This window comes from Hypomesus nipponensis, chromosome 23 (assembly GCF_054491055.1).
Source record: "Hypomesus nipponensis isolate SF chromosome 23, ASM5449105v1, whole genome shotgun sequence".
In the NCBI taxonomy this organism is placed as follows: domain Eukaryota; kingdom Metazoa; phylum Chordata; class Actinopteri; order Osmeriformes; family Osmeridae; genus Hypomesus; species Hypomesus nipponensis.
The window spans coordinates 1,669,666-1,696,671 of NC_140383.1; the positions used below are offsets into that span (position 1 = coordinate 1,669,666).

Here is a 27,006-nt window from a genome sequence, read left to right on the forward strand (position 1 = left end):
CTTGCTTCTTCGACTGAAGCTTTTATGAGTGGTCACCGTCTGTTGAAAATAGATCTGGAAAACAGTTTGAGGAAGAGAATAATAATTGTAAAATAATTTAATAAAACAGAAAATAACATAAGCAAATAAGGAGAATAAGGAATCAGAATTGTTGTTCGTCATGTACAAATAAAATGCATTCAAATAAAACGACATAACTTGTATTTTAGTCTCTATGCACAGCAATAAAAACTTTTTTTTTGCTCCAATCAAATAAATAATTGTTTGGATTGAGATAAGAAATAAAAATACAAAACATTAAAATGTCCCCAATATGGCTAATTTGTTTAGTCAACAAAACCATAGAAAACCATAGAAACCATACAAATAGGAGAAAATTTGTCATTTGTCAGTTACTGTAAGTAAAAGTAAAGATTCTTGTGACATAAGTTCCCAGACACCGCATACTCAATACTACACTTTCATACAATTAAGGTAAAATATGCACAACTATTATGAAGCAAAAAATAATAATTTTGAAAATTGTTTAGAACAGTGCAACCATGTAAGGGCAGAGGTCATCCTACAATAGCAGCCACATGTTAAATGGTACATAGGCTGTTGTCAAAGTCTAATCAGTTCAATTGGCAAGTCAGTGTAGATCCTAAAGAGCATCTCTTCCTGATGTAATGGCTCTGCCTAGCTGGTGGTTCTCAACCCTGGTAGAGTGAGCTCATACCTGTCACAAAACAAGAAGAAATGAGCTGGTTTGACTTACTATCCTTTTATTTACTTTGATGAAACTTAAAACATTGATGAAAATAGGAGACTGGCAAATGAAGTGCAAAGTGTCCAGACAGGCGTGGGTTTGATTATGTTGTTCATGAGCTATGAGAGAACAGCAGACTACTCTGAAGTACTTACCAATCTGTCGAGCCTTTCGCCAGGTCTAGCTGGGACAGATCAATAAGAACCTGTGGCAACACATCTGATCTTTAGTTTTGCAAAACTTGTGTATAAGTGACTATATCTGAGCCATCCATCTTTAAAATATAGTTAGTTAGCATCTAAAAACATGAGAGAAGTTAGAGTGGCTTACTTTTCCAATCTCCTTCCTCTCCCGTGTGTGAAACATCCTGTTGTTCTTCACTGCAACATCCAACTTCCTGGTCGCTGCTTCCTGTATCGATGCATCAAACTCAAACCTACGCATCAAGATCAGAATGTAAAAATGTATTTAAATGGAAAATTCATCATATTAAATAATCACAGCTTACAGTCATTTTTTTCTCATCCTTGGTTACAACTTGAAAACTGAATTCAATATCTTTCAGAATCAGAATCCGGTATAGTGCTAAGTTGGTTTACACATACGAGGAATTTTCTTTCGTAGGTGGTGCCTAGCAATTAAAATAGTCAGTATAAATATAAAGAAACATAAAACAAATACTGCAGAATAAAGGCATAAATATCAAATATAATATGGTATCAAAAATGATAATGAAACAGGTGAGGTCCTGGTGTAGCGGCTTGTACTTCTCGTTGAAGACAGGATTGACGGTCCTCCTCTTGACCTGGGTCCTCACGCGGTGCTTCCAGGACTGGTCTGGGAGCAGGTAGAGGCGGACGTAGGCGTCAGAGCCGTTCTCACCACAGGGGACGAGGTTCCTGAGGAGAGGGACGGGGGAAATCACCGTGATCAGGATCACATCAGACAGATTCAGTCACACAAGATAAACAAATGTTGTGGTTTCTCTACAGGATGGAGGAAAAACTTGAATACCTGCGGTTTGTACTAGTGAGTAAAAACACTAGTTAGAGATGGTGTGAGTGTTCAGAGCAGGGTTACCTGCAGGAGTTGACCAGGACGATGAGCTTGGTCCTCAGGGTGGCGTAGCGCACTGTGATCTGGATGTCTCCGAAGGTGCCCTGGTGGTTCATGATGGCCCTGGAGTCACATGTGTAGGTCAGGAGGAGAGGCTTATCAAGGACCACTGAGGATATTAAACTCTCACAACAGTCTGTGAACCACTTAACATCCGGATGCTATTGTAGCATGCAATCTTTGAATTATAACTCATAACGTGTATGGCAAGGCATTTCAATCACTTCAAATGTTTTCATCAAACATTTGTGTGAAAAGAGGTAAAAAATAACAATTTAAACGTTTAACAGTACGAGGAGACTCACTCCGGGTAGGACGCTCCTTCGGTGAGGTCGAATCTCGATGAGGCGATGGAGTTTTCCGACAGGAGGCTGTGAGAGTCGTAGCGCCGCATGAGCGGGGTGGAGGGGGCTGTCCTGCGGGCGTCAGCCGCCAGGAAGGACCCGTGACGTTGGGAGACGTAGTCACCTTGGTGCCCGTTGAGAGGAGGAGCTCCAGCAGAAGGTGTTTGGCTGCTGGAGGGTGCCTGGGCGTGAGAGGAGGGTAGAGCGGAGGAGGATGCGGGAGGGGGTCCAGGGCCACCCTGGCAGCTCTGTGAGGGTGGTGCTAGAGGTTGGAGAGGTGGATCCTTGACGACCCTAGGTTGGGGTTTTTCAATCTTCAGGATCTGAAATGAAGGATAGTGACAAAAACTCAAGTAATTCAAAACACTACAGAACAATAATATATCCTTAGCAAAAACACATTGCTGTTTAAAAAAGGAGTCAGGGAGTCAGGTGGCTGAGCAGTTAGGGAATCGGGCTAGTAATCAGAAGGTCGCTGGTTAGATTCCCAGCTGTGCAAAATGACGTTGTGTCCTTGGGCAAGGCACTTGATCCTACTTGCCTCGGGGGGAATGTCCCTGTACTTACTCCAAGTTGCTCTGGATAAGAGCGTCTGCTAAATTACTAAATGTAAATGTAATGTAAATGTAAAAAAGAACAAGTGTTTTAAAGTGTATAAAAGTGAATATTTAACTTGTCACTAGCTGTGAATCAAGAACTCCTTGCGCCCAGGGCTCACCCTCAGCGTGGCCTTCATCTGGACCTGGCTGATGGCTCCGGATCGCTCCAGCAGGAAGCGCTGGTCCAGGGTCATGTCTGAGGCTCCCAGCAGGCGGCTCATGGGGATGTTCAGTGTGCCCAGTATTGCCTTCTTGTCTGGTTTCTTTACCTAAGTGGAGAAGACGACCGTCTTAATATATACTGTATGTCTAGACATCAAAATTACAATTGATTAGTAGAGATTATTCAAGTTCAAGTATTTTACTCTCAGATGCACAGGACAACACAGGGTCAGACTGGGCACTGAAATTCTTTGGACAAGACAAGGTAAAGCAACCTGGCATAACATGACATAAAAGTACTCAGAACATAGATTACACCTATGATAAGCTAACATATAATAAAATAAAGATTATGGTAGGAAACAATAAAATTTATGGTGTTGTTTATATTTTGAATACAAACATACCTATCCTACAGGAGGAATTGTTGCTTATTTGGTACCTGAACATTGAGCTGCTGATTTGTTACACTGTGAACAAAGAACGTGAAGCATTCCTCCCACACAGGGTCTTTGGATCCATATACAATCTGCAGCGAGACGGACAGAACGCCAGTCAATCATTCAGGAAAAAATAAAAAATAAAAATGTAAATGTTCTTCTACAAAAATCAACATGCAGTCCTAAGAATATGATTATTATGAGGATTATTTTGTCCCTGTGTATGCTCAAACTGGAATCTGAACCTTGCTCTTCTTGCTCTGATCAGCGATGGAGAATTCCACGTAGGAGTTGAGATTATTGGCACTTCTCTTCGTTAGCTACAGGGAGAGGAAGAGGTCAGGGGTCACTGATTTTTCTCAACACCTTAATGTCTACACACACGTTGGCATGTCAACATGAGAGAACGTGTGCGGTTAGAGAAGGAAAGGCAGAGAACCACTTTGCATCAGACAGCAGCCTGGAATGTTGCCGGGAGACAACTCCCTTGCAAAGGCACGCGTCTACATTCCATTCTGAGTGTAGCTACAACACCGCCAGCCCAGCTCAGCCCGTAGAGACCTCAGCAAGCAGACACAACAGACACACTACACATAATGAACGCCAGGGGCGTAGCTTTGTTATAAATGTGGATGGGACAGCTACTTTTACGAATGATGCGGCAGTTAAATACGATTTTCTTACTGGAAAGTGGGTGGGACAGATTTGCCATTGGATGGGACACGTTCCTCCCGTGTCTAATGAAACCTTCACACCTGAGGAACACTAGCGGGTCTCCTCTAGAATCCGGAAGTCAAATCTAAAAGGTTCAGGCCAAGTTTTAGCTTCCTACAGAGACATTTAAACAAAGGTGAGGGAGTATAACCAGAGCCGTCCTTATGTGGAGGGGCTAGAGGTTGACTAGTCACCTCTACTCTTATCCAGACCTCTAGATCGGAGGACAAGTGAGGGGCATGTCAGAGATGCACTGAAACTTAATGAAACCAACAAGATGCCCTGAGGTCTACGCTACACACGCTTCCCATTCTACATTTCTATCCCAACGCTGTAATTTGACACCGTCCAGAACATGCCAGGTGTGAAACACCAGCTGCTCACACCCTGATTACAGCCACCACCCAGCGGCCAACAGCCACCAGACAGACAGGAAATACCAGCCACACAAAGACCAGTTCACCCAGCCCGCCACCAGGGGGCAGGTCTGTACCAGTGACCTCAGGCGGCCCTCTTACCCGGGCTTGTTTGGCGTGTTTCCCATGTTTCTCATTGTGGCTGAACTCACTTTGCTCTGTCTTTAGAGAAGAAGCACAAACATTCAGAATCAGTAGAAGACCTTACGTAAATACATCATGGAAACTAATGATTCATTGCAGTCTATCTGCAATGTAAGAATGGACTACGTACTGTAAAATTAAACATTTAACCCCCCAAAATAGCATCAAGCTTGACAATTGTCGTTACAGTAAGTATGAAAATGTGCGTGACGGAGGGTGCTAAGGGAGGTGACGAAGGTTGTGACAGTTTACCGGTAGATTTGAGGCGTTGTCCAGGTACACAGCCAACATAGCACAGGCACATCCATCTGTGGTCTGAACGCAAACATTACAGTCAGTAAACAGCTGGTCTGACAGCTACAGCTCACCTGTGCTAGCAGGGTCTGCTCTGACAGCTACAGCTCACCTGTGCTAGCAGGGTCTGGTCTGACAGGTACAGCTCACCTGTGCTAGCAGGGTCTGGTCTGACAGGTACAGCTCACCTGTGCTAGCAGCCTCTGGTCTGACAGGTACAGCTCACCTGTGCTAGCAGGGTCTGGTCTGACAGGTACAGCTCACCTGTGCTAGCAGGGTCTGGTCTGACATGTACAGCTCACCTGTGCTAGCAGGGTCTGGTCTGACAGGTACAGCTCACCTGTGCTAGCAGGGTCTGGTCTGACAGGTACAGCTCACCTGTGCTAGCAGGGTCTGGTCTGACAGGTACAGCTCACCTGTGCTAGCAGGGTCTGGTCTGACAGGTACAGCTCACCTGTGCTAGCAGGGTCTGGTCTAACAGGTACAGCTCACCTGTGCTAGCAGGGTCTGGTCTGACAGGTACAGCTCACCTGTGCTAGCAGGGTCTGGTCTGACAGGTACAGCTCACCTATGCTAGCAGGGTCTGGTCTGACAGGTACAGCTCACCTGTGCTAGCAGGGTCTGGTCTGACAGGTACAGCTCACCTGTGCTAGCAGGGTCTGGTCTGACAGGTACAGCTCACCTGTGCTAGCAGGGTCTGGTCTGACAGGTACAGCTCACCTGTGCTAGCAGGGTCTGGTCTGACAGGTACAGTTTACCTGTGCTAGCAGGGTCTGGTCTGACAGGTACAGCTCACCTGTGCTAGCAGGGTCTGGTCTGTCTGCAGGGAGAGCCACTGTAGCTTCAGGTGCACTTCTCCACTCTGGATCTCCTCCAGACGAAACCACTGCAACATGTCAACACTTCATGAGCCGGTCATCAACCACCGGCAAACCTTTTATAAGCTTTCAATTTACTACCATTACTAGTATCTTTACTATACACATTTTCAAGATTAAGGCATGAACTGATTTTTGGACCTCTCACCTGGTCCATTTCTTTTTCCCTCTTGACTTCTCCAAAGTCCAGATTAAAACTGTAAAAGAAGATGTTAACCAGTCCTAATGCTGATCCAATAATGTCCTCAGCGCATCCCATATAATATAACTAGAATATGACGGCACTACGTTTTAACAGCTCAGAGGCAGGAGAACTGGTGTCAACTTGTGACACCTGAAAAGTTGTTTCTACACTGCTCTTTGATGTATGGTATCGGATGTATGGTATTGGATATATGGTATTTGATGTATGGTATTGGATGTATGGTATTGAATGTATTTGCTCACCTGCCCAAGAAGTCATCTTTGTCCGTGTCTTCATCATACAGCTCCAGCTCCAGATCCTGTCCTGGGGCCTCATGGACCACAAACTGCCCCGCGGAAACACACGATGACCAGACACAAGCACATAAAATGTTGGTGTCGTCTCTGCGTGTCCAAGTCTCTGCTCAAAACTCACTCGTTCCAAGTTTATTTTAAACTTCAAACGCACTCACAGTATTTTCCAGTGAACTGCTTGATGGAAGCGCTCAGCCTTCCATGACAGTGTGTGCATGCGTGTACCTCGTATATTTCATTCCATCGTGGATGGAGGTTCTTGAAGATGGTTTTGCTCTTGACCTGTCTGTTGCCCACCTTGAGGATGGCGTAAGGGTCAGACTTCCCCTTCACCATCCCCATCATGTAGGTGTCCTTGGCTACCAGGTCCCTGGCCTCCAGCAGGTGGACCCTCACCACCCCCTGAGGAGGGGAGCCGGGGAACAAACACCACAGTGAGAACGCACCAAAACACCAACCAAAAGCACCACAGACACACCTCAGCCTAAATCAGTTACTAACTTAAACACATTCCAACTTGTTTTTCTGGCGTGCAAACGAAACAAGAGCTGGAATCTTTTAATGGATGCAGACAGACGTCCGCCCTACGTACGCGGGGCAGAGGGAACCTCATCTGGTCCACCTTCACCTGGTCTATGAGGGGGAAGCACATGCGGTTGGGGAGGACCATGAGGGAGGCGATGATGTCCATGATAGCCCCCTCGGAGATGTGACTGAGAGGCAAAAGTTATGACTTATTTATTTTTTAAAGAAGATAACTTGACATGAAATGATTCATGATATGCTTCAAGATATATTACAAATGAAAGAAATTTGAGAAAATTAAACCTTAGAGCTGGAGTGTCTAGTAAATTGGTCATCCCAGTCCAGTTGATTTGCAGGGTCTGAGAAGAAAACAAGTTCAACATAAAAACTTAGCAGGATTAAGAACTTAACTGGTGGCTTCACATTAAAATGTCTGTGTTTTCTTTCCCATTTACCGGGCGGCGAATGAAGAACATGGTGACTCCTCCCACCAGAGGAGCCTGTCCAACCAGAGGCTCCAGAATAACGCGCAGCATCCCCTGGAACTGAAGACACACCCCTCAGCTGTCACATCACACAGAGTTCATTACTACACTAGCTTTACCTCTAACCTCTAACAAGCGAGACGCCCAACCCACCTGAACTCCTTTCACTCCAGCGGAGATGGCGGTGTTCACCTGAGCGTCAATGTCCACATCTCCATCGTAACTGTAAGACAACACACGCTAAGAACATGCTAAGCACACCAACAACACACGCTAAGAACATGCTAAGCACACCAACAGCACACTCTAAGAACATGCTAAGCACACCAACAACACATGCTAAGAACATGCTAAGCACACCAACAGCACACACCAAGAACATGCTAAGCACACCAACAACACACGCTAATAACATGCTAAGCACACCAACAGCACACACTAAGAACATGCTAAGCACACCAACAACACACGCTAAGAACATGCTAAGCACACCAACAACACACACTAAGAACATGCTAAGCACACCAACAACACACGCTAAGAACATGCTAAGCACACAAACAACACACGCTAAGAACATGCTAAGCACACCAACAGCACACACTAAGAACATGCTAAGCACACCAACAGCACATGCTAAGAACATGCTAAGCACACCAACAACACACACTAAGAACATGCTAAGCACACCAACAGCACATGCTAAGAACAAAACAGGAAGCGTGGTGGCCAGCCTGTGGTGGCTGATCCCACTGCACAGTTCCACTAGTATCACCCTTCAGCAACTGACACCACTTTAAAGAGTAGAAAACTATGATCCGTACCTCACATTCATATCCAGGATCACCTCCCTCTTATCCACCTCATGAGTATACACTTGCACACCAGTAATCTTGACAGGCTGAAACCAACGGTGCATGATTATTTGGCATACCGTATAATTATACAAAACACTAACATGCCATATCCAGGACTAGAAACTAATTTCATAAACATTACTCCATTTGATCTGGGGCCTGTTCCATGAAGCGAGTTTACCGAATAAGCCAGGCTTATGTCTGGGAAAGTAACTGACACTAGCCTGGCTTATTCAGGAACCTCGCTTTATGGAACATAAAGGGGTGGGCCCCTGGGGGGGAACAGGCCCCTGGGGGGGGGGGGAACAGGCCCCTGGGGGGGGGGGAACAGGCCCCTGGGGGGGGGGGAACAGGCCCCTGGGGGGGGAACAGGCCCGTGGGGGGGGGGGAACAGGCCCCTGGGGGGGGGGAACAGGCCCCTGGGGGGGGGGGAACAGGCCCCTGGGGGGGGGAACAGGCCCCTGGGGGGGGGAACAGGCCCCTGGGGGGGGGGAACAGGCCCGTGGGGGGGGGGAACAGGCCCCTGGGGGGGGGGGAACAGGCCCCTGGGGGGGGGGAACAGGCCCCTGGGGGGGGGAACAGGCCCCTGGGGGGGAACAGGCGGCTCACCTTCTGACCGAAGTGGATCTTGCTGAAGGAGAAGGTCTTGAGGTGGGGGCTGGACAGCCTCACGGAAGGCTGGATCTTCTCCTTGAGGAGCTTTTCCATAAACATGCCAAAGAAAGGCCAAGCCTGCTGTAGGATCTACATGTAGGACAACGTTTCAGAGAACTGACACCTGATCCTGTCCTGATAGCTACACATCCACCTCCTTTGTTTGAAATAGAAATGGGAATGCAGATGATTATTTCAAGTGTTTTACCTTGTTCAGCCAGTCAACTTTCTCAACATCAGGAAAATGGACCTTGGAGAGAGACAATATTGAGTATAACATGGTATGATGATGAAAGATACTACATATTTTTGATGGTGGCCAGTGCAATACAGCACATTCATTCACTGTCACATTTTGTGCACATACAAAGAACTGTCAAATGATTAGCCCAGTAGCCAATTTGTTTCTTGAAATGATGTGTCGAATCAGGGGAAATTAGAAAATGCACAATGAGATTCATACACATTGCTGATATGATAATAAACATAATTGTAATTCATTCTATTTTGGCATGTTATGTTTGAGCAAGCTAATCGTTGTGAGGTGAGGACATAGGAATATTAGAACCACAATTATTTCACAATTGTTCTCTTATTTTTATGTCAATATAGTTTCCAGATTAGTATAAACTGTAGGCCCTATAGTAAATTAGACTGGAGCACCTATTGTTTTAACAAATCAATTGAATACTAAATACTAAGGGGAGTTATCAAAGGGGGAAAACAGGTTTGGCAGGATCAAATGACTAATAAGGTTTCTGTTTAGAACATTTGAAACAGGATTATAAACAAGGGACCATAGACACGCACGCCCACTTTCATTGAAATGATGTTTTTATAAAATACAATTCACAACTACAATCGTATACAATAAGCAAGGCTTGGACCATTTTACTCTATGTGTGCCACCAGGTGACTACACGAATTTCTTGATGTGATGAAGTGTGTCCACAAAAACATTGAGTCTTGTTTAAAGTTTTGAGGGCATCGACCTTGTCCAGCTGCATAGCGTCTTTGGAGAACTACTGACTGCAATTTGCTGGCTTTTTGTTCCCCTTCCCCTTGAGGGTAGTCCACACATTTCGTCTATTTTGGGGGGAATTCAAAGGCGTAACCACTTATTTGCCCCAGATGTTATTGTCTTTCCGTTCTGCTTAAACTGACACTTATAGTGAGCCATGTCATTCAAATTCTCTCAATGGCAAAACTAAGAATTTGAGACAGATGACTCATTGGTTGAGTAATATTAATGACTAAATTAAGGATGTGGAACTGAAGGATATTAGCCTGTTTTCTCTGCTTTCGTTTAAAAATGTTTGTGGGACATAGCTATGCTATTGAACATTGTAAACAGCTTATTTTATGTGCCTCTATTTTCATTAGAGGCATGCGAGTTTTGTCAGTAATAGGCCTAGGCTATTTAAGTACGCATAACCTGGTAAGCTAAATAATGAAGTTTCTTGTCAAAAGTTATTAGCCTACAAGTTGTAGCAGGCCTACATTTGGACCAGTGGTTTCCATGGTGTCAGGACATTGGAGGGCTCGGCGATCCATACATACCCATGATGCCATGTTTAAAGTTTTCAGTTCTTTGATGATCACTTGTTTTTCGTTATCGAAAAAGTTTATAGCCGAATCAATTCGGACATCTTTCCACTTTCGATTTTTCTTCCACCAGGTGATCATCATCATACACAACAAAACCCAGCTGATGCTAAATCCGAAATATCCTGTCAAGTAAACAGGATAAAAAAATAAAATGGCTCTCCCAAAATACATAAGGAATTCCATCAGCATTTGGTTGACGGCGCTCGGACTCAATTCCTGGACTGGGCTCCCTCCTCCAGAGATCCCGGTGTCGCTGAAGGCGTCTGGGTTCATTTTGCTTGTGGATGTCACAGGTTGTTCGGCACAATATTGGCTTTGGTTCTGGTGCTGTTGAATTCCCCCGCTCTCCGACAGAAGTGCGTCACGTCGCCGCATTCCCGTGCTTTTAGCTTTGGGTCCCAATCAAGATTCGCTGAACATTTGCTACATAAATGTGTGGTACATGTAACAAAGTGATCGCTAAAATGTTATTTTGAATGTGGTAGCTTTGCTATTCCTGAAGCCGTTACTGAACTTCCGTATAGTTTCTGAGCTACCTAACAGGTATAGGCACTCCCAAAAAGCATCCACCCCCTTTGCCTGCCTCACATTGCATTGGAACTCCAATGCGTTACACGCCAACAGGAAAAGTTCTAAAATGATGTGACGCATGTCAGAGTACCATATCTAATAAGATGCTTATTCGTTAAAGTGCTGAATTCTTTAATGCATATCTTAACATAGATTAAATACACATTTATAAACCCAAAAGGGTAACATTTGCATAAATGTTGAACATAACACAGGCCCCAAATTTCGAAACATGCGTGCAATTAGGCTACGAGTTTCAAACTGTAGAGGGAGCCACTACCCCGCAAACCACTACTCTATTGATTACAGATCTGCGCCTAATGAAATATCTTTCAGAGAAGGTACCATGTATTTAATAACAATAAGTTGTGTAGGCCTAATGTAATTGCATTTCAGTTTTGTCACATTTAGATATATGTACCATATCTAAATACTCGTGGTTCTTCAGTTTTCAGGTGATAATGCTGGAGTTGACATAGTTAGCAAACATTCAATGGAATCACATGATTGAACACAACGCACTTCAGGCAGTATTTCCTGGACTCTCTCATTACCCAAACAGAATCATAATGTTATCACATGGTATGCGTTCACTCCATACCAAAGCCTACACACTTACTGCAAAAACCTAGATTTGAAAACTGAAAGGCCAGAAATGTTATTCCAAATACACCTACAATGCCGTTTACCTGAAGATTAAATCAGTTTTCAACATTAAGAAATTGAGGGATGAAACGTTTTCTTAAAAGTCCTCAAATGAAAATAACACTTAAAAGTTAAGCATGCAAATGAACATCAGCGTAAACACTATTCAGAGGATGTGTTCGGCTTTTATTGTAAAAGTGACAACAGTCATATCTAAAGGCACGTTTCCCCGCAACAAATTATAAAAGTTTGAGAAACTATGATGAAAAGGCATAGGTTTGATGGCAACATTATTTTACCGTAAGCAGGTGAAAGTATAGTGTACATTGCCTGGCCCGCGCAGGTTTAATTGAACGTGATTAGATACTCAGGATAGGCCTGGCAATCATGGAAGATTACAAACATGGAGGGTCTCGCGGGATTGTCTGTCACGCTGTCGTAAAGCTGAGCGTTGGTGTTGCCTTTACTCGGCGGCACGATCATCCCTTGTTGTCCTCTGGTGAAGTCACCAGTCAGGACGCAGCAGAGGAACATGAACTTCTGGCCTTGGGGGTCTGGTCTGGAGTACGTGTCGCTGGCAGAGTATCGAGCTTCGACTGCAAAGTAGGTGCCGTTTCCATAGCAGGCAGCTGAAGAATAGGACATCTCTGTTAGCATGCTAACCAACAATCGTGGTTCGATGATGATTAAGACTTACAGGATGCAATGGTGTAATCATTCAGTTTATTCATGCATGGAGAATAAGCTTGCTGTGATGCTCTGCATGCAGCAACCTTATACAAACATACTAGGACAGAGAACAGATTTGTGTGGCATCATAAGGTTTGGTTATACTTGTAAAGACAGTATATTCATTGATTAACTCCCAACTAGTTATCATCAGTTAGGGGTCAGTAAAGGCTACATTCCTTTGACCCATAGAGAGATCAGAGGTCAGTAACCTCTCAATCCTAAACACACCAGAAGGCCTCAATCTACCCACGTGGCTCAGGGAAAGGTTAAACATTCTGTCACACCACTGGATCCCTCTAATCAATTAATATATATTTTAAACATGTTTTGTATGTTTTATGCTTTACTGGTTTTAAGTGATGTGTGACAGGAGAGAGAGAGAGAGAGAGAGAGAGAGAGAGAGAGAGAGAGAGAGAGAGAGAGAGAGAGAGAGAGAGAGAGAGAGAGAGAGAGAGAGAGAGAGAGAGAGAGAGAGAGAGAGAGAGAGAGAGAGAGAGAGAGAGAGAGAGAGAGAGAGAGAGAGAGAGAGAGGCTAACCCTACATGTTTCTTGCACTCATCCGCTGAGCTACCGGGGCCTCCCTCTAACAGCTATTTAAGACCACAAGGATCACTTCAGATGTTAAGTATTAGTGGGTTCAGCAGTTCCTTCACATATGCCTGGAAACATGTATTTAAAAGAATGTCATACCGTTTTTCCCTGCGTAGCTCCGGTTGAAGCCGTTGTGTGTGATGTGGTCGATGGACTGGTAGCAGGCTCCGTGGAACAGCTGCCTCTCGTTGTTCTGATGGCCGTTCCTCTTCTCCATCCCCTGTTTCTTGATCTGAAGACTCCTCCACAGGGTCGAGTTCTGGATCCTCTCAATCTGAGCGGAGGTGTTCAACCCAGCGTTAGCAAGTAGCTACGTCTCAATAGCCTACTAAGTCGCTACCTATCAACATCTTCCATGCAACTGGCTCGTGGCTACTTAGGGGTGTAACAGTACACAGAAGTCAAGGTTTGGTGTCAACGCATGCATGTATTGTTACGCCCCTAGTAGCTACTGAGAGGGAAAAGTGCTACCTTTATTATGTTCCTTGGGCAGGTGGCCATGAACAGGCCTTGAACGGTGTTGTACTCAGGGCTGCCTGGCTGGATGTGGCAGGAGAGGCATGACGTGTTGGCTGGCATGGCATCCCAATGAGGGGGGAGATGATCCTTTTGGCCTGAAGGCGGAAAATCAACAATCAGGGTTTTTTAAAACAAGTATGCCATCTCAAGGTTATGTTACATTTGACAATCGCCATTAAGTCCTTTGCATATTAGGGTGTTTTAGGAATATCTACAGTTTTGACACATTCGGACTCTGGGAATGTTTACTGTTCCTCGCTCACATGCTCCTTCCTCGAGACAGACGGTAGAACACGTTTGAACTAGAAACACAAATCAAAGACTGTGTATTGACGACTGTACTAAAACCAAACTACCTGCTAGCTTGTCGATGCGTCTGATTTGAAGAGCGTTCCCCTGTGCATCGGTCCCAGGTCCGTCCGGCAGGAGAACCTTGTAAATCTGACCCTGTAGGTTGACCTCCACATAAGCACGCTTCTTTTGAAACCCATCCTCGAGATGGTAGTTCGAGACAGGGTCAAAGTTCACAAACTGCCCTCCTTGCTGCTGGTGCTGCCACTCGGTCATACTGCCGATCATTTCCACGTTCTTATCGAAGGCCTCCTGCTCGCGCGCTCTCCTCAGCATCTCATAGATCTCGTTGGTGGTTTTGGACACGTCCTTGCTCATGCCCTCCACGGTGATGACGGCCTGGGACGAGGCGTACTCCAGCCTGACGCTCACGTCCATGGTGGCCTCCATGTCTCTGATGCGCTGGCGGTCCGGATCGGAGAGGCTGAGGATGGAGTTGTCTTTGATGCTGTTGCAGAACTGCTGATTGGTTATCAGGTCGCTGATCAGCTGCTTGGCGTGGTCCACTCTGGTCAGGGAGTCTCCGCAGATGTGGAAGCAGGCTGGGTCTGCCCGCTTTCCCTCAATGACAAAGTCTTTGTCCTTTTGGGGCTTTTGAGTGCCAGTCAAGCCGAAAAATGCTGTTAGGAAAACGTGTGCTTTATTATTTATGATAAGAATCGGACATAGTGTGACAGAGCGATTCTGCTTTGTCGCTACTATTGTCACTATTCTAGTATTTGAAACATACTGTAAGGAATACTTGAAATATTGCAAAAAAATAACTAACACAGAACAACACGGACATTGTGAGCAATTTAGATAGCCCTTACATTTGATTTTCCCCCAGACAGTGTCCTTTTCTTCAGCAATGTCTTCTGTTCCTTCTTTATTTTGCATACTGCTGAGGAAATCTTTGACCATAGCAGTTTGAAAGACCACCATTCTGACCAGCTTCAGATTGTTATGAGACTTCTGGTTGATCACTTCTACAACAGCATCCAACATGGCATCTGCCACCTGGCCCGCCTGAACCTGGCCTTGGCCTAGAAGGAAACCATCGGCATTTAGCTTTCTTTTAGTCAAGTAAAATAAATAACACTTTCTAGATGAACAAAACTACTACTGAATGCGTCCTCACCTATTTTTTAAATAAAAGTATCTACTCTTTCTAAAACAACAAGCAATCAGCATAAATGGTATAATAATGTCAGGAGTCGTGACTCTCAGATAAGTTAGATGGCAGAGCAGTTGGGGAATCGGGGCTTTTAATCAGAAGGTTGCCGATTCCCGGCCGTGCGAAATTATGTTGTGTATTTGGGCAAGGCACTTCCCCCTACTTGCCTCGGGGGAATGTCCCTGTGCTTACTGTAAGTTGCTTTGGATAAGAGTGTCTGCTAAATGACTAAATGTAAATGTTAAAAACCTACTACTATAGTTCCTACACTAAAGTTCTTCTCCTAGTTCTTCTAAAAGCTACTAAAGTACCTGTGCCGAGGGCAGGGATGGAGATGGAAGTGTAGTTGTTTACAGCGCACATAAGGAGTGCCTCCTTCACTGCCTTGAAGATTTTCTGTGGAGCTGTCTGGCCAATCAGGTGGATGATCTTCTTTGCCTGCAGGTTGCCAGGCTGGGTCATTATCATGCCTGCGTTAGTCTGGGCTCCTGTCAGAACAAAACATTCAGGTTTTACAAGGAATACCAATTAAGATTTGTGTACATATGAACTTTGCTCACCTAACTTTTTATGATGGGTTTTGTGAATAGCTGGATCAATGGGACCAAACTCAAGTGTTTACGATGTTGCTGTGTAGATGGCAACTGACCATAGCACATTAAAATCGGACAAAGGTTACTTCAGTAGCTATAGTAGTTTCTATGATTTCATTTTGTTATGTTAACTTGGTAGACAAGTTTTTTTTAGTTTTTTTTAATTCACAAATCAATCCCTACTTCCTTCCTTCAACACCTTCATCAACCAGTAAGAACTAACCCTTTACAATAATAGTTACTATATCTAATAACACTTTCATGAATTCATAAAGTTAACAAAGTGTGAGTGTCAAACATTATAAAGCAACACAGTTGTTACCCAGTAGCTGACATTCTGCTTCCACGGTCTGCCCAGCTGCATCCAGAATGGCCTTCGATACCCCTACAGGAACACATGACTCACATGAGAACACCATCAACAACATCAACAGCCATGCATCTATACGTTTGACAGGCTTTTCAATGGGTGTTTATTTTATAAAAACATCATATCCTGGCTGTTGTGAATCATAAAGATGCAAGCTGGTTAAAACTTAAACCATATCCTGCTTTAAAAGTAATGGCTGATTTCAGTGTTATTAATTAATATAATCTAAACAACAAACTATAATGGACATGATCACCTGGATGAACGCATACATTGCATACCTGACTTGAGGCTGAAGTCCTGATTGGAGGAGTTAACAATGACATCAGTGGTCTCCTTGGTTATGTCTCCCGTGACAACCTGTATAACCACGCCTGACATACTTGTCTCATGCACCCCTGAACTTGACGTGACCTTGGAAAAAAAGCCTAGTGGAGATGGAAGTAGAGTTGTTTTTCAGACTACATTTACAATATCAAGCAACAGTTGAATATTAGTCAAACCATAGATGGAAAACTTTGCCAAAATGTTTTAAGTGGACCTTTAGGTTTTGCTGTGGCTGCAGCTGTGGTTGCCCCAGAGGCAGCAGACTGGGTTGTGAACTTCTTGGTAAATTCATCATTGAAAGCCTAAAAGTTACAGTGAGAAAAACCTGAATGAACTAAATCAAATACAGGTCTACATGCACAACACCCATACCTACTCACAGATACAATATCTCATTTAACCCCAGATGCATTCACCCAAAGCAGAGAATTATTCTCTACAGCCGAGAATCAAGGATCAAAAGTGCATAGTACTAAAAGTACTTCGTTCTAACAGTACTTCAGGGATCAAAGTCAAGGAACAGGCTGTATTTTCCAGGCGCAGAACAAAATAGACGCATTTTTACTCTGTATCTGACAGTTGAGCTGTGTCTTTACCTGGATAGTTTGCGGATCACTTGGGTGGAGAACGAACACCACCTCCTTCAGGTGCTTGGGGTGCTTCTTACTGCTGAACTTGAGGACTTCGTTTAGCATAACAGAAGCCACGAGGTCTTTGGGGAAGCCCAAGTTCCCTGTTCCCACTGCAGGGAACGTTATGGAGCTGAGTCGCTGATGCTCTGCCTTATCCAGGCATTCCTTCACAATCCTACTCAACATCTACCAGAAAACAAACAACAACAAAAAACTATTAAATGTGTTTCAAAGACCACTTCATAGGAATAGACTTCATAGTTGTGTAACTTTCAATAATTTACTGCATCAAATGTAAATGTTGGTTTGCTGTATTACCTTTTGAGCCACTGCTCCTCCATTGTCCCAGTTAGGGGCGATGGTGTGAAACACAACCTTGCACTTGAGGTTGCCACCGCTGGTGACAATTATGTCCCCGCAGTTACCTCTGACAGCTTGTTGGTCGACCAGGGCCTGGAGTTCAGGTCCAGCCACACGCAAGATGGCCTTTGAGACTGCGCCGCTGTTAAGGACTAAGTCTTCACCCACCGTGTTCACAAGTGCCTCAGTCTGTAAGGTATATAATATATGTATTTTAATATACCCCCTGAACTTGAAGAAATTCCCCAAAATTATTTTTAAATTAAACTAGGTTGTTGTTGCGGTTGTCAGCCTTTTATTCAAAACGATTGATGACTCAAAATATTTGTCTGTGATTTGATGGTTACATACAGGTAATAAGCACTGAATCAGGAAACATCCTTAAATGTTGGTTTTACTTAAGAAAAAGGCCTCACAAATGACAGCTTACCGAAGCATCTTGAATGTTTCCTCTCATCAACACGATGGAAAGCCCTTCTCTGGTTTTCACTCTGTCTGAGTTCTTTGTACTGAGGACCAGAGGGACATGCGGGGTTGGTGTGGCGCTGGTCAGAGGGCTCAGCTGAGCGTGGCTTGTCCCATGGTCACCAAACTCCTTCCTCACTGCTGCCTCCATGGCCCCAACCGTCCTGTCATCGTTGTCCACCAAATGGATCTCCTTCAAGGTGTTCTCACCAAACTTGTCGTCACAGTAATCCTTGATAGCTCTTGCTATAGTTTGGGCACACAAGCTCAGGGGAAAGCCGAGGTTACCAGAGCTGATGGCTGGCAGAGCCACAGAGAGGCAGTTGTTAGTCTCCGCTAAATCCAGGCTCCCTTTCACCGCTCTCCTCAACTGCCCCTCAGCCTTCTGGGGGTTTGCGTGATCATACCGGGGTCCCACTGCGTGGATGATACTTTTACAACGGAGCCGACCTCCCGCACCAGTGAGGACACAGTCTCCTGGCTTCAGTTTCCCCTTGCGGTTGATGATCTGGTCACATTCGTCCTGCAGACGAGGTCCGGCGGCATCCAGGAGCGCCCCGGCTAAACCTCCACTATGCTGTAGGTCTACGTTTGCTGCATTGACGACCGCATGCACGGCATAGCTGCATACATCGGCCTTACAAACGGCAATTTCTACCCCGTCCGATGTTGTAAGTTGGTAGATTGGCTTTGAAGCACCTCCAAGTGCCGAATCTTGTCCGGTATCGTCGCTCCCCTCAACTAGCTGTACCAAACAGCCTGTCTGGCCCATAACTGTGGACACATACATGGCACCTTCATCCTGGAATAACTTCTTCGCTCCAGGCTTGGACACTGTCAACACACTAAAGCATGTGGAGGATATTAGGTCTTCAAATCCAGATTTGCAAGATGTGACATGAACCCTGGCACCGTTTAAGACAACTTTCTCTTTCCTGAAAGTTACATTTACTTTATCGCTAGCCAGATCAGACCAGGCATTTCTGCGATGTTTCTGAATGAATGTGATTATGGCCTCTCGCTTGACCTCAAGAGTTTCTTCAACTTCAGCATTTTGGTGCATAAAGTCATCTAGGTCATTCCGTACTGATAAAACACTGTCTTTGTATCCTGATACCACTACTCTCTGATTGTCGTCAGTAGTCTGGATCCTGGCTTTTCTAAACGACATGTTGGAGGTGTGTTCCATGCGTGAAACCAGATCCTGCCACTCAGACATCTCCAGGACATTGCAGTCTTCAATATCTATGTACTGGGACAACAGAAGCCTGTTAAGATGATCTTCTGCTTCACTCAATGATTCCTCTGATAAAGCAAGTAACTGCAGACGGTACTTGTCAATCTCTAGAGAAGCGTGAATTCCCTTTGAAATCAGGAGAGAGTCTGTGAGCTTTTCTTGGTCTTCACCCTGCAGAAACTCAACCAAGTAGTCGTCCCATTCCAGAGTCTTCCGTTTCAATGCCACAACTCCGTCTAAAACCTTTTTTTGGGCGTCCAACACTTCCTGCAGCAGGCCATAAAAGGTGACAAACCCTTTCTTGCCATCGTACGTCATTTTCAGCTCTGGGTATTCAATCGCCAGCTTGTCATTTAGGCCATCTTTTAAAAGGATTTGATAGATAGACGGACACAAATTGACATCTTGTTTGATGCTAGATTTCTCCCTTTGTATTCTTTTGTCTATATTATCCAATATCTCATTCAGTTGCGGCTCTAGTCTGTTTACTTCCTCTACAAGGCCGACCACTGTGATGACACCCTGGGCCTTGTCAGGGACCACCACTACTTCTGCTCCCGACGCTGTGTGTTCGATCTCTCGCTCAGATTCTTCCCAGGCTGCAGCCTGGACAAGGAGCTTCAACGGTTTGTATTTAGCCAATGCTTGAAGGAAAGCTGTCTGCACAGTGCCCTTCCACTCCTGGAGATCCTTGGCTTTGATCCCCTTCTGTTTAAGGAGTTCAGGCAGAGGGCTCAACTTGACAGTTGGTTGTTGGAGGTCCACCTTGCAGAAATGCTGGGCGAGGTTGTGGTGGATGGAGTCTGTAGCTTCCTGAGTATCACAGAGGTATTTCCAAACGTCTTGATCGATGTTCTCACTGTGGGCTGGCGGGAGTTTTAAAGAGGGTCTGTTTTTACCATATAGCGCCATTCCCAGGGATTCATAGAATGGGAAAGCCATTACTGGTTGCTTGTGAATTTGATGTTTCTTCTTAATTATTCTGCCAACAGCTAAAAGAAAACATACATGTTTAATATACATATATTATATATGTCAGATACAGTGGCATTAGAGTACAAAAAAATCTCAAAACTTTAGTCAGAATTACAATACCTCTAGGATCCTGAAAGTTGATGACGGCAGTCTGCTCCTCTTCATTTACTGAAACATCTTGCACATTCTCGCCTTCTTTTTCAAAGTACAGAAGGAGGTGGTCTGAACTGACATTAGGGGGGACGTCCTCCAAAATGGCTTTAGTTGTGACTTCCAGAGGCCTGACTGTCAACTTATTTTTTTTGAACACTCTGTTTGTGGTGCAGTTTGAGATGAAATTATTGCTCTCTGTCAAATAGGAAACAAAAGTAGAAGCATTTATTTATATACATTTCATTATTTATTTTGCAGGGACAGCGCACAATTAAAAGTAATTACCAGCTGTTTTGCATCTGTTGTCTCTGTATTATAAAGGGCTATTTGCATAGTATGTTTTTTATTTCTGATATGGAGAAGAACAAGCTCCCTCCACTATTTAAAATACAGTATCTACTAACTCTAACACTATTTAAAATACAGTATTTACTACCTCGAACACTTTGGAAAGTCACCACAGCCATGCCAGTATCAGGCAGAATCTCCAGACTGAAGGTTTCTGATGCCGAAGAGGAGTCAGAACCAGATCCCAGACTGAGGATGTTCTCCACCAGCATCTCCAGGAACTCCTGGTTCTCCTTCACGTTCCCAAGCACAGACGAGGTAGAGCATTGCTCCTCCTCCTCCTGCTTTTCCTCTGGAACCTTGTCGTTTAATTGGTTATCAACAACTATGAAGAAAATAATTTTACAAGTTGAGGATACAGGACTGTCACACGTTTCTCAGTGACAGGAACTGACCTGATCACATCATTCATATGCAATATCAGTTTTCTCACTTTGAAAACTAGGATAAGCTAGTATTAACACAAACCTATAGCTTTCTTTTTGAAGCCTAACACTTCCGGCTGTGGTGTGTCGGTTTCTGCCTTCCGTTTATATGTTGGCATGAGAAGGCTGTCCACTGGCTCCCTAACACCTGATACATTTCATCAGTCAGATATATATCTATATACAAATATGTGATATTAAATAGCAGGTAAACAATGCCATTTTAATGTACTGAAATGGACTGTCTTGTTCTCCTTCCACAACAGTAGAGTTGCCTCTGTAGGCCACCCACTCCCATCATCCATGCAAATTTGACACTATTGACACTATTACATACTCAGTCTCAATCCAACTGTTAGTCAGTCTTGATGAGTGTGTCATCCAGATTAGATGGTGTGACAGACATTTTCTGAATATTAGTTCTAGCGAACCACTTCAGAAACACTCAACATAAGGTGTACTTACATTTGTTGTCTGCGAGAGCGTCAGCCGATGCTTCCTAAACAAAGACACAAGTTGCGTTATTTCACTTGTGTAGCTATATTTTGTAGTATCATTTCACTCCTGTTTTAAGTATGACATTTGACTAGTCTTTAGATTACAGGAAATCATCAGTTGCTCTATCTCTATGTATGACGTTATAAATCATTAGCCTACAGACATTCAGCCAACATCAGGGCAACAGTGACTTGACAAATACAGTGGTAACTTTTCCAGAGCTGATCTCCTACAACTCCCATGAACTCACATTTGCACTTGAGACCTCTTTTGGTAATCGAACAGTCAGTTTTATACGTTCTTGATCCAAAATGATTTCGTGCACCTGTTTATTGACAACTTTCTGCCTGGCTGTAGATAATGGAACAAAAAAATAAGAGTCAAGTTCTGCTGTACGATGTTCACCGCACGGACAGACAATTGTCAACAACGCCCAACGACTGGGTACACACTATAGGCTATTATAATCCCTACAATCAACTCCAAAAAACACAAGACACAAAAGAAGTAATAAAATGTAAATCACATATTTTATTGATGGTTAGCAAACGCTTGGCCAAGTTGGCCTATACTTACCATCCTCCGTTTTAAAGCGCACTATTGTGCTTTTGTCTGCTCCGCATTCCACTTGACAGTCATCACCGTTAGCCTTCTTACTTTGAAAATATTTCACCAACTTGTTTTTGAGTTTTAAGACATTTTGGTTACTCTCTAGCTCGACGAGTAAAGGAAACGAATACGTGTCTGCCATCGCTGTAGCTAACTAGCGAGCATATTCTGTGTAGCCTATGTTTTAATGTGCTTGTTCACTTTCACTTTTGTTTCTGTATGGAACTGGACTCAAACCTTCGTTTACTCCAACTTTCGACACGCACTTTTGAGCTATCAACTTCACGAAAATGGGTGAATTTGCATTTATTTTGCTAGTAGGCTAGTATAGTCATTACTGTAGTAGAACAGTATTTATCCTACTGTAGTAGTCAAATAATTGAGAGAAAAACTACTAACACGAACGTAAATCCGAGAGAAGTATTCAGGCGGGGTGTTATTTGAATCTAATTTAGCATACTGTACCATCCAGTTTTACTTTCGAGTTGAGTCACAACGTATCGTTACAGTTTTGGAAAACACCGATCGTTCGCTAGGTAAGTTACATTAGTATCCAACGTTTTCTATCAATGTCTGTAAACATATTTGCGTGGGAGAGATCAATAAGCTAACAATTATGGTTGTACCGTAGCATTTTGAAAAGTAACGTTTTGGATTGAGTAGCCTACAGCACTAAAACGCTAGCCTACAACACTCCGCGTCCAAAGCTACAGACGGTAGTTTAGTGTTTCACTGGGTTTACATTCAGACTGACTACACAAGGATATATCTTGCGTCAGTGGCATAATTTAGCATCCATCTAAACTTCACGTGTTCATAACACGTAAGCAGTTGTATAATTATACGTTGAGTTTTTCCCTTTTAATGTAGTTATTTGGCAACAGCGCTTTATAGGATTTAGTATACTGTATGACCAATTAAGCTTGATGTAAAACGTGTAGGCCATCTGACCTACATTCTCTCACCTGTTTTCCTCGGTGAAAGCAATGGCTGACTCTGTGAAAATCCCTCTGGATGACAAGTTGGAAAGCATTGTCAAGCAATGTGGACCTGCCCTGATAAACGTCCTCAAACACAAGTTTGGATGTGAAGCTGTAATCCATGGCGTGAGTGCTGAATGGGGCTCTGGCCCAGCACAGCAACACAAGAAGCACAGTGTCGTTCCTGAACAACGGTTTTCCACGCAGTTGCCCAAAGGTACGACTGTTTCAGTGTGGAAGGATGACCTTACCACTCACCGAGCAGATGCTGTTGTCAACGCAGCCAACGAGCACCTGAGCCATGGTGGAGGTCTCGCCCTAGCGCTCTCTGATGCGGGTGGACCAGATATCCAGAGGGAGAGTGACCGTTACGTTCAGAGTTATGGAAAGGTGTCTGCTGGTGAGGCCGCTGTCACCACAGCTGGAAAACTAAATTACCAGAAGATCATTCATGCTGTGGGTCCATGCCTTCAAGGCAACCACTCTAAGAATGATGTTGATCGAGCCACACCCATTCTGAGAGATGCGATCAAGAACATTCTCAAATCAATGGAAAAGGAGAACCTGCAGTCTGTTGCCATTCCTGCCATCAGTTCTGGCCTGTTCAACTTCCCCTTGAAGGTTTGCGCAGACACCATAGTGAAAACCCTGAAAGAGCATGATCAGAGATGTTATGGCAGGCCCTTGGAGATTCACCTGGTCAACAATGACGAGCCCAGTGTGAAGGAGATGGAGCGAGCATGCAGGGAGTTTCTGCCGCAGACACAGCAGGCTACATACAGTGCAGCTGTGAGCCATGGAAACATCCCCTGTCCAACACTAACCATCAACAATGTCACACTGACCATCAAGAAAGGACACATTGAGAGACAAAAGGTAAAGTCATGAAGTGTTTTACTAAACAGGTTCGATGTCTTGAAGTGACTGGTGTTTCACATTTGTTGGAAATTATTATATTCATATGCATGTTTATTGCATGAAGATACACAACAGTTTTGATCGAGCCGATCTTGTTAATTACCTCATATGCTGCACTGCAACTTACTTTCATTAATTTTTTTGTTTATTTTTTTGACAGACGGACATCATTGTGAATACAATTGGTCCTGATTTAAATTTATCAAACGGAGCTATAACAAAAAGCATTCTACAAGCTGCTGGCAAAGGGATCCAGGATGAAATAAATAAAAAATCCAAATACAAAAAACACAATAACGTAATTGAGACTAAAGGACATACCTTAAACTGCAAATATGTGTACCACACGATATGTCCTGAAAAATACGGGAGAGTAGCATATGATAAGGTATTTGTAAAGTAAAGTTTATTTGAAAAGTATTTGTGTGGCTAATACAGAGTACTTTGTTGAACTAAAATTGTTTTTACCACAATTATTACTAGATTCATAAATTAATATTGAACAAGTAGTTTTTCCAAGACTCACATGGATTACCCAACAGATTCTAGCTGACATTGTCTGGGAATGTCTGAACATGGCCCACAACAGTCAGCAGAAATCTATCTCCTTCCCAGCCATCGGCACTGGTATGCTACAGTATGACAAAGATGTGGTCGCCAAAGTTATGATGGAAGTTGCTGTCACATTTGCACAGCAAACTAATGGAGTGCACTTGGACATTTCCTACGTTATGTATCCAACTGACACACATACATACAAAGTAAGTTTTGGTACAAAACATGTCAGTATTGCTAGTTATTATGTACATGATTAGTATATTTACCTTCCTTCTGCATCTCTACAGGCATTTGAAGACCGGATGAGTACCCTCCAAGGTAGCGCTAACTACCCCAGCTCCTCCGGTAGGTCCCCTTAAGGTAGCGCTAACTACCCCAGCTCCCCTAGCAGGTACCCTTAAGGTAGCGCTAACTACCCTAGCTCCCCCAGCAGGTACCCTCAAGGTAGCGCTAACTACTCCAGCTCCTCCGGTAGGTCCCCTTAAGGTGACACCCCAAGCAAAAGACATGGGACAAGTGCTGTCATCATCATCACAACGCACCTAACCTGCTGATTATATGTAATATGGTCTAATTTTAACACAAGTTTTAATGTTCTTTATAGTAAATTTGATACAGACAAATGACAATGCCATGAGCAGTGCTAAAACTCCAAACATCGAGCTGATAAGTGCCGTTCAAGAGAGGATGTTTGAGGCCAGGCGTTGGATCTGGAATGATATTCGCCTTCACCAGAACAGCTTCATCATTTGTAACAACTTCATTCAGCACTTTGGCCAGCGCGAGCATGAGAACCTGCTGTCCTTCCAGACCATGTGGAACATCTCCATAACAGAGTCTTTCCAAGATGGTTGTGCCGGTATTCAAATAACAGGAAGTAATTCCATCGGAGTATCTATAGTGGGGGTGGAGGTGGAGGCAATGTGCTGCAAGGCTCAAGAAGAGTTTGCAAGAGAAGAAGAGCTTGCCTTGGTACAGTTACTAAACAGAAAGGTCTCTTATGAGAGGAGCCTAATTCACACCAGCAGGTTTGATAACGGAGACAGAGATTCAAACTTTACAGAGTTCCGGATTGTCAGAGTGAGTCTAGGCAGGGCAAGAAACAACAAAAACAAAACCATCATAAACGTATAAACATGGAGTTAAACAGGTTGCACTCTTGCAGTAATGAGTTGTGGGTTATTTTCCAGGTTGAAAAGCTGGAGAATCCTTGCCTGAAGCAGATGTTTGAGCTAAAGAAGCAGCAGTTGTTGGCTACTCCCAGAAAGATGTACCAGCGCCTGCCTGCACAGTTCTGTGAGCTGGTCAGCAGGGTGGGCTTCCACAGGGAGCTGGCACCACCTGACGGTATGAGCAGGACCTGTTCATCTAGAGAGGACATTAAGGAAGCATACAGTTTTCCATGCAGACTTTGTCACAAAGCAAAGGAGCTTAATACAGATTCCCTCTCCTTCTACATGGATGCCATATTTCTCTCTAAACACAGTGTAGTTCTTCTCACGTGCACAAAAAGTGCACACGTTGGTGTTTCTTTCCAGTAAGAGTGACTTTATTCTCTTGTGGTGTTTCTTAGAGCCAAAGTATGGACAGGGGATCTACTTCTGCGAGAGCCCCAGCTTGGCGATGGAGCTGTGGAGAAACACGCCACAGGACGAGTATTTGTACTTTGTTGAGGCGCAGGTGCTGACCGGGAGGTCCACAACTGGTTCAGCAGACCTAATCCTGCCACCCTCCCTCCCCAGCTCAGATCCCTTGTCTCTGTACGACAGCCTCAGCAATACGAGAAAGGACATCTATGTCGTATTCAACGGGCACCAGGCTCTCCCTGAGAATCTGATCATCTGCAAAAAGCATTCATAATCATGCATATAGGCAGATCCCCTAAATGCACACGTCTAAATGATTGTGATCCTCTTTTGGAATATAGCGATACATTTTGATTTTGAAACATAAAAGTGATTAGTGTACATTTTCTTTACCCCGCTGATTATTATTTCATTATTTTTAGATCTCATCATTTGTAGTTTGTATACAACTGAATTGTTATTTTAAATGTAAAAATAATCAAGTAGCAATTGGGGTTTGTAACTTTACTATCTTGTAGTTTTGAAATGTTAAATTTAACATAATCTTGATTTGTATTACACTGTTGTGACAAAGCAATAGAAATCAACCAACTTTCTATGAGAATTACAAAATTCTACTTATCTTTAGTTTTTGATCTGCTCCCAACCATTTTGTTCCCTTAAATGGTTGATTCACTTGAAGATTAAATACTAGGTTTAAATGTGCCTTAATGAGTTAAACAAGTATATTGCAAATGAAGCAAAGTTAATACAATGACATAATGCAACAATAAAAAGGGTTAACATTATTTCTGCTTCCCTCATCTTCTTTGAACAACTTTTAAACGCCCTGTTGCAGAGCAGTGGAAGTGATAGAGCATATGGTTATAAAGTGCCATCTTTGGAAATCTGGTCCCAACAAGTCACCTGTCTCACCAGCTACCTGG

The 27,006-nt window shown here is 43.8% G+C and overlaps 3 protein-coding genes across 7 annotated transcripts; 1 reads left to right on the forward strand and 2 right to left on the reverse strand.

Moving 5' to 3' along the window:
• Nucleotides 1-102: 102 nt before the first annotated feature.
• Nucleotides 103-11,056, reverse strand: esyt3 (extended synaptotagmin-like protein 3). Its single transcript, XM_084688166.1, has 23 exons — nucleotides 10,435-11,056; nucleotides 9,083-9,124; nucleotides 8,830-8,964; nucleotides 8,188-8,264; nucleotides 7,517-7,586; nucleotides 7,334-7,423; nucleotides 7,182-7,237; nucleotides 6,946-7,066; nucleotides 6,579-6,755; nucleotides 6,303-6,385; nucleotides 6,004-6,052; nucleotides 5,774-5,863; nucleotides 4,936-4,998; nucleotides 4,642-4,701; nucleotides 3,655-3,729; nucleotides 3,412-3,498; nucleotides 2,927-3,076; nucleotides 2,170-2,531; nucleotides 1,829-1,927; nucleotides 1,516-1,647; nucleotides 1,079-1,184; nucleotides 904-953; nucleotides 103-718 (listed from the first exon to the last, which is right to left on the reverse strand). Exons 1-23 carry the CDS (start codon nucleotides 10,855-10,857, stop codon nucleotides 679-681), a joined length of 2,637 nt encoding a protein of 878 aa, XP_084544292.1. The 5' UTR covers nucleotides 10,858-11,056; the 3' UTR covers nucleotides 103-678.
• Nucleotides 11,057-11,862: 806 nt separating this feature from the next.
• Nucleotides 11,863-22,290, reverse strand: parp14rs1 (poly(ADP-ribose) polymerase family member 14-related sequence 1). Of its 2 annotated transcripts, XM_084689127.1 has the most exons (18): nucleotides 22,006-22,290; nucleotides 21,680-21,780; nucleotides 21,397-21,430; nucleotides 20,975-21,079; nucleotides 20,595-20,831; nucleotides 20,126-20,353; nucleotides 17,759-20,022; nucleotides 17,287-17,517; nucleotides 16,933-17,154; nucleotides 16,551-16,638; nucleotides 16,291-16,437; nucleotides 15,962-16,024; nucleotides 15,358-15,534; nucleotides 14,703-14,915; nucleotides 13,896-14,510; nucleotides 13,492-13,634; nucleotides 13,120-13,294; nucleotides 11,863-12,326 (listed from the first exon to the last, which is right to left on the reverse strand). In XM_084689127.1, the coding sequence occupies exons 1-18, from the start codon at nucleotides 22,178-22,180 to the stop codon at nucleotides 12,043-12,045; spliced, it is 5,502 nt and encodes a 1,833-aa protein (XP_084545253.1). In that variant the 5' UTR covers nucleotides 22,181-22,290; the 3' UTR covers nucleotides 11,863-12,042. The 2 variants fall into 2 exon arrangements, with proteins under 2 accessions (XP_084545253.1, XP_084545254.1); XM_084689128.1 differs by lacking the exon at nucleotides 20,975-21,079.
• On the forward strand, nucleotides 22,204-26,868 carry parp9 (poly(ADP-ribose) polymerase family member 9). 4 transcript variants are annotated; one of them, XM_084689129.1, is made up of 9 exons: nucleotides 22,204-22,332; nucleotides 22,511-22,574; nucleotides 23,023-23,894; nucleotides 24,097-24,324; nucleotides 24,479-24,697; nucleotides 24,782-24,839; nucleotides 25,099-25,574; nucleotides 25,685-25,841; nucleotides 26,068-26,868. In XM_084689129.1, exons 1-9 carry the CDS (start codon nucleotides 22,258-22,260, stop codon nucleotides 26,352-26,354), a joined length of 2,436 nt encoding a protein of 811 aa, XP_084545255.1. In that variant the 5' UTR covers nucleotides 22,204-22,257; the 3' UTR covers nucleotides 26,355-26,868. The 4 variants fall into 4 exon arrangements, with proteins under 4 accessions (XP_084545255.1, XP_084545256.1, XP_084545257.1 ...); XM_084689130.1 differs by lacking the exon at nucleotides 22,511-22,574 and having other exon boundaries at nucleotides 22,215-22,332; XM_084689131.1 differs by lacking the exon at nucleotides 22,204-22,332 and having other exon boundaries at nucleotides 22,436-22,574.
• The last annotated feature ends 138 nt before the right edge of the window (nucleotides 26,869-27,006 follow it).

What these genes read in the sequence shown, in the direction of transcription:
- esyt3 (XM_084688166.1), bottom strand. Translation starts at nt 10,857, where the DNA reads ATGCGGCGACGTGACGCACTTCTGTCGGAGAGCGGGGGAATTCAACAG. An exon ending in GATGGAATGAAATATACGAG is followed by an intron (nt 6,386 to 6,578) that starts GTACACGCATGC and finishes TCCGCGGGGCAG; the next exon opens with TTTGTGGTCCATGAGGCCCC. An exon ending in ACAACGCCTCAAATCTACCG is followed by an intron (nt 4,702 to 4,935) that starts GTAAACTGTCAC and finishes TCTTCTCTAAAG; the next exon opens with ACAGAGCAAAGTGAGTTCAG.
- parp14rs1 (XM_084689127.1), bottom strand. Translation starts at nt 22,180, where the DNA reads ATGGCAGACACGTATTCGTTTCCTTTACTCGTCGAGCTAGAGAGTAAC. An exon ending in CGCTCTCGCAGACAACAAAT is followed by an intron (nt 21,080 to 21,396) that starts GTAAGTACACCT and finishes GAAATGTATCAG; the next exon opens with GTGTTAGGGAGCCAGTGGAC. An exon ending in CATCCCTGCCCTCGGCACAG is followed by an intron (nt 14,916 to 15,357) that starts GTACTTTAGTAG and finishes GTTTCCTTCTAG; the next exon opens with GCCAAGGCCAGGTTCAGGCG.
- parp9 (XM_084689129.1), top strand. Translation starts at nt 22,258, where the DNA reads ATGGAACTGGACTCAAACCTTCGTTTACTCCAACTTTCGACACGCACT. An exon ending in TAACTACCCCAGCTCCTCCG is followed by an intron (nt 24,840 to 25,098) that starts GTAGGTCCCCTT and finishes TGTTCTTTATAG; the next exon opens with TAAATTTGATACAGACAAAT. An exon ending in CAGAGTTCCGGATTGTCAGA is followed by an intron (nt 25,575 to 25,684) that starts GTGAGTCTAGGC and finishes GTTATTTTCCAG; the next exon opens with GTTGAAAAGCTGGAGAATCC.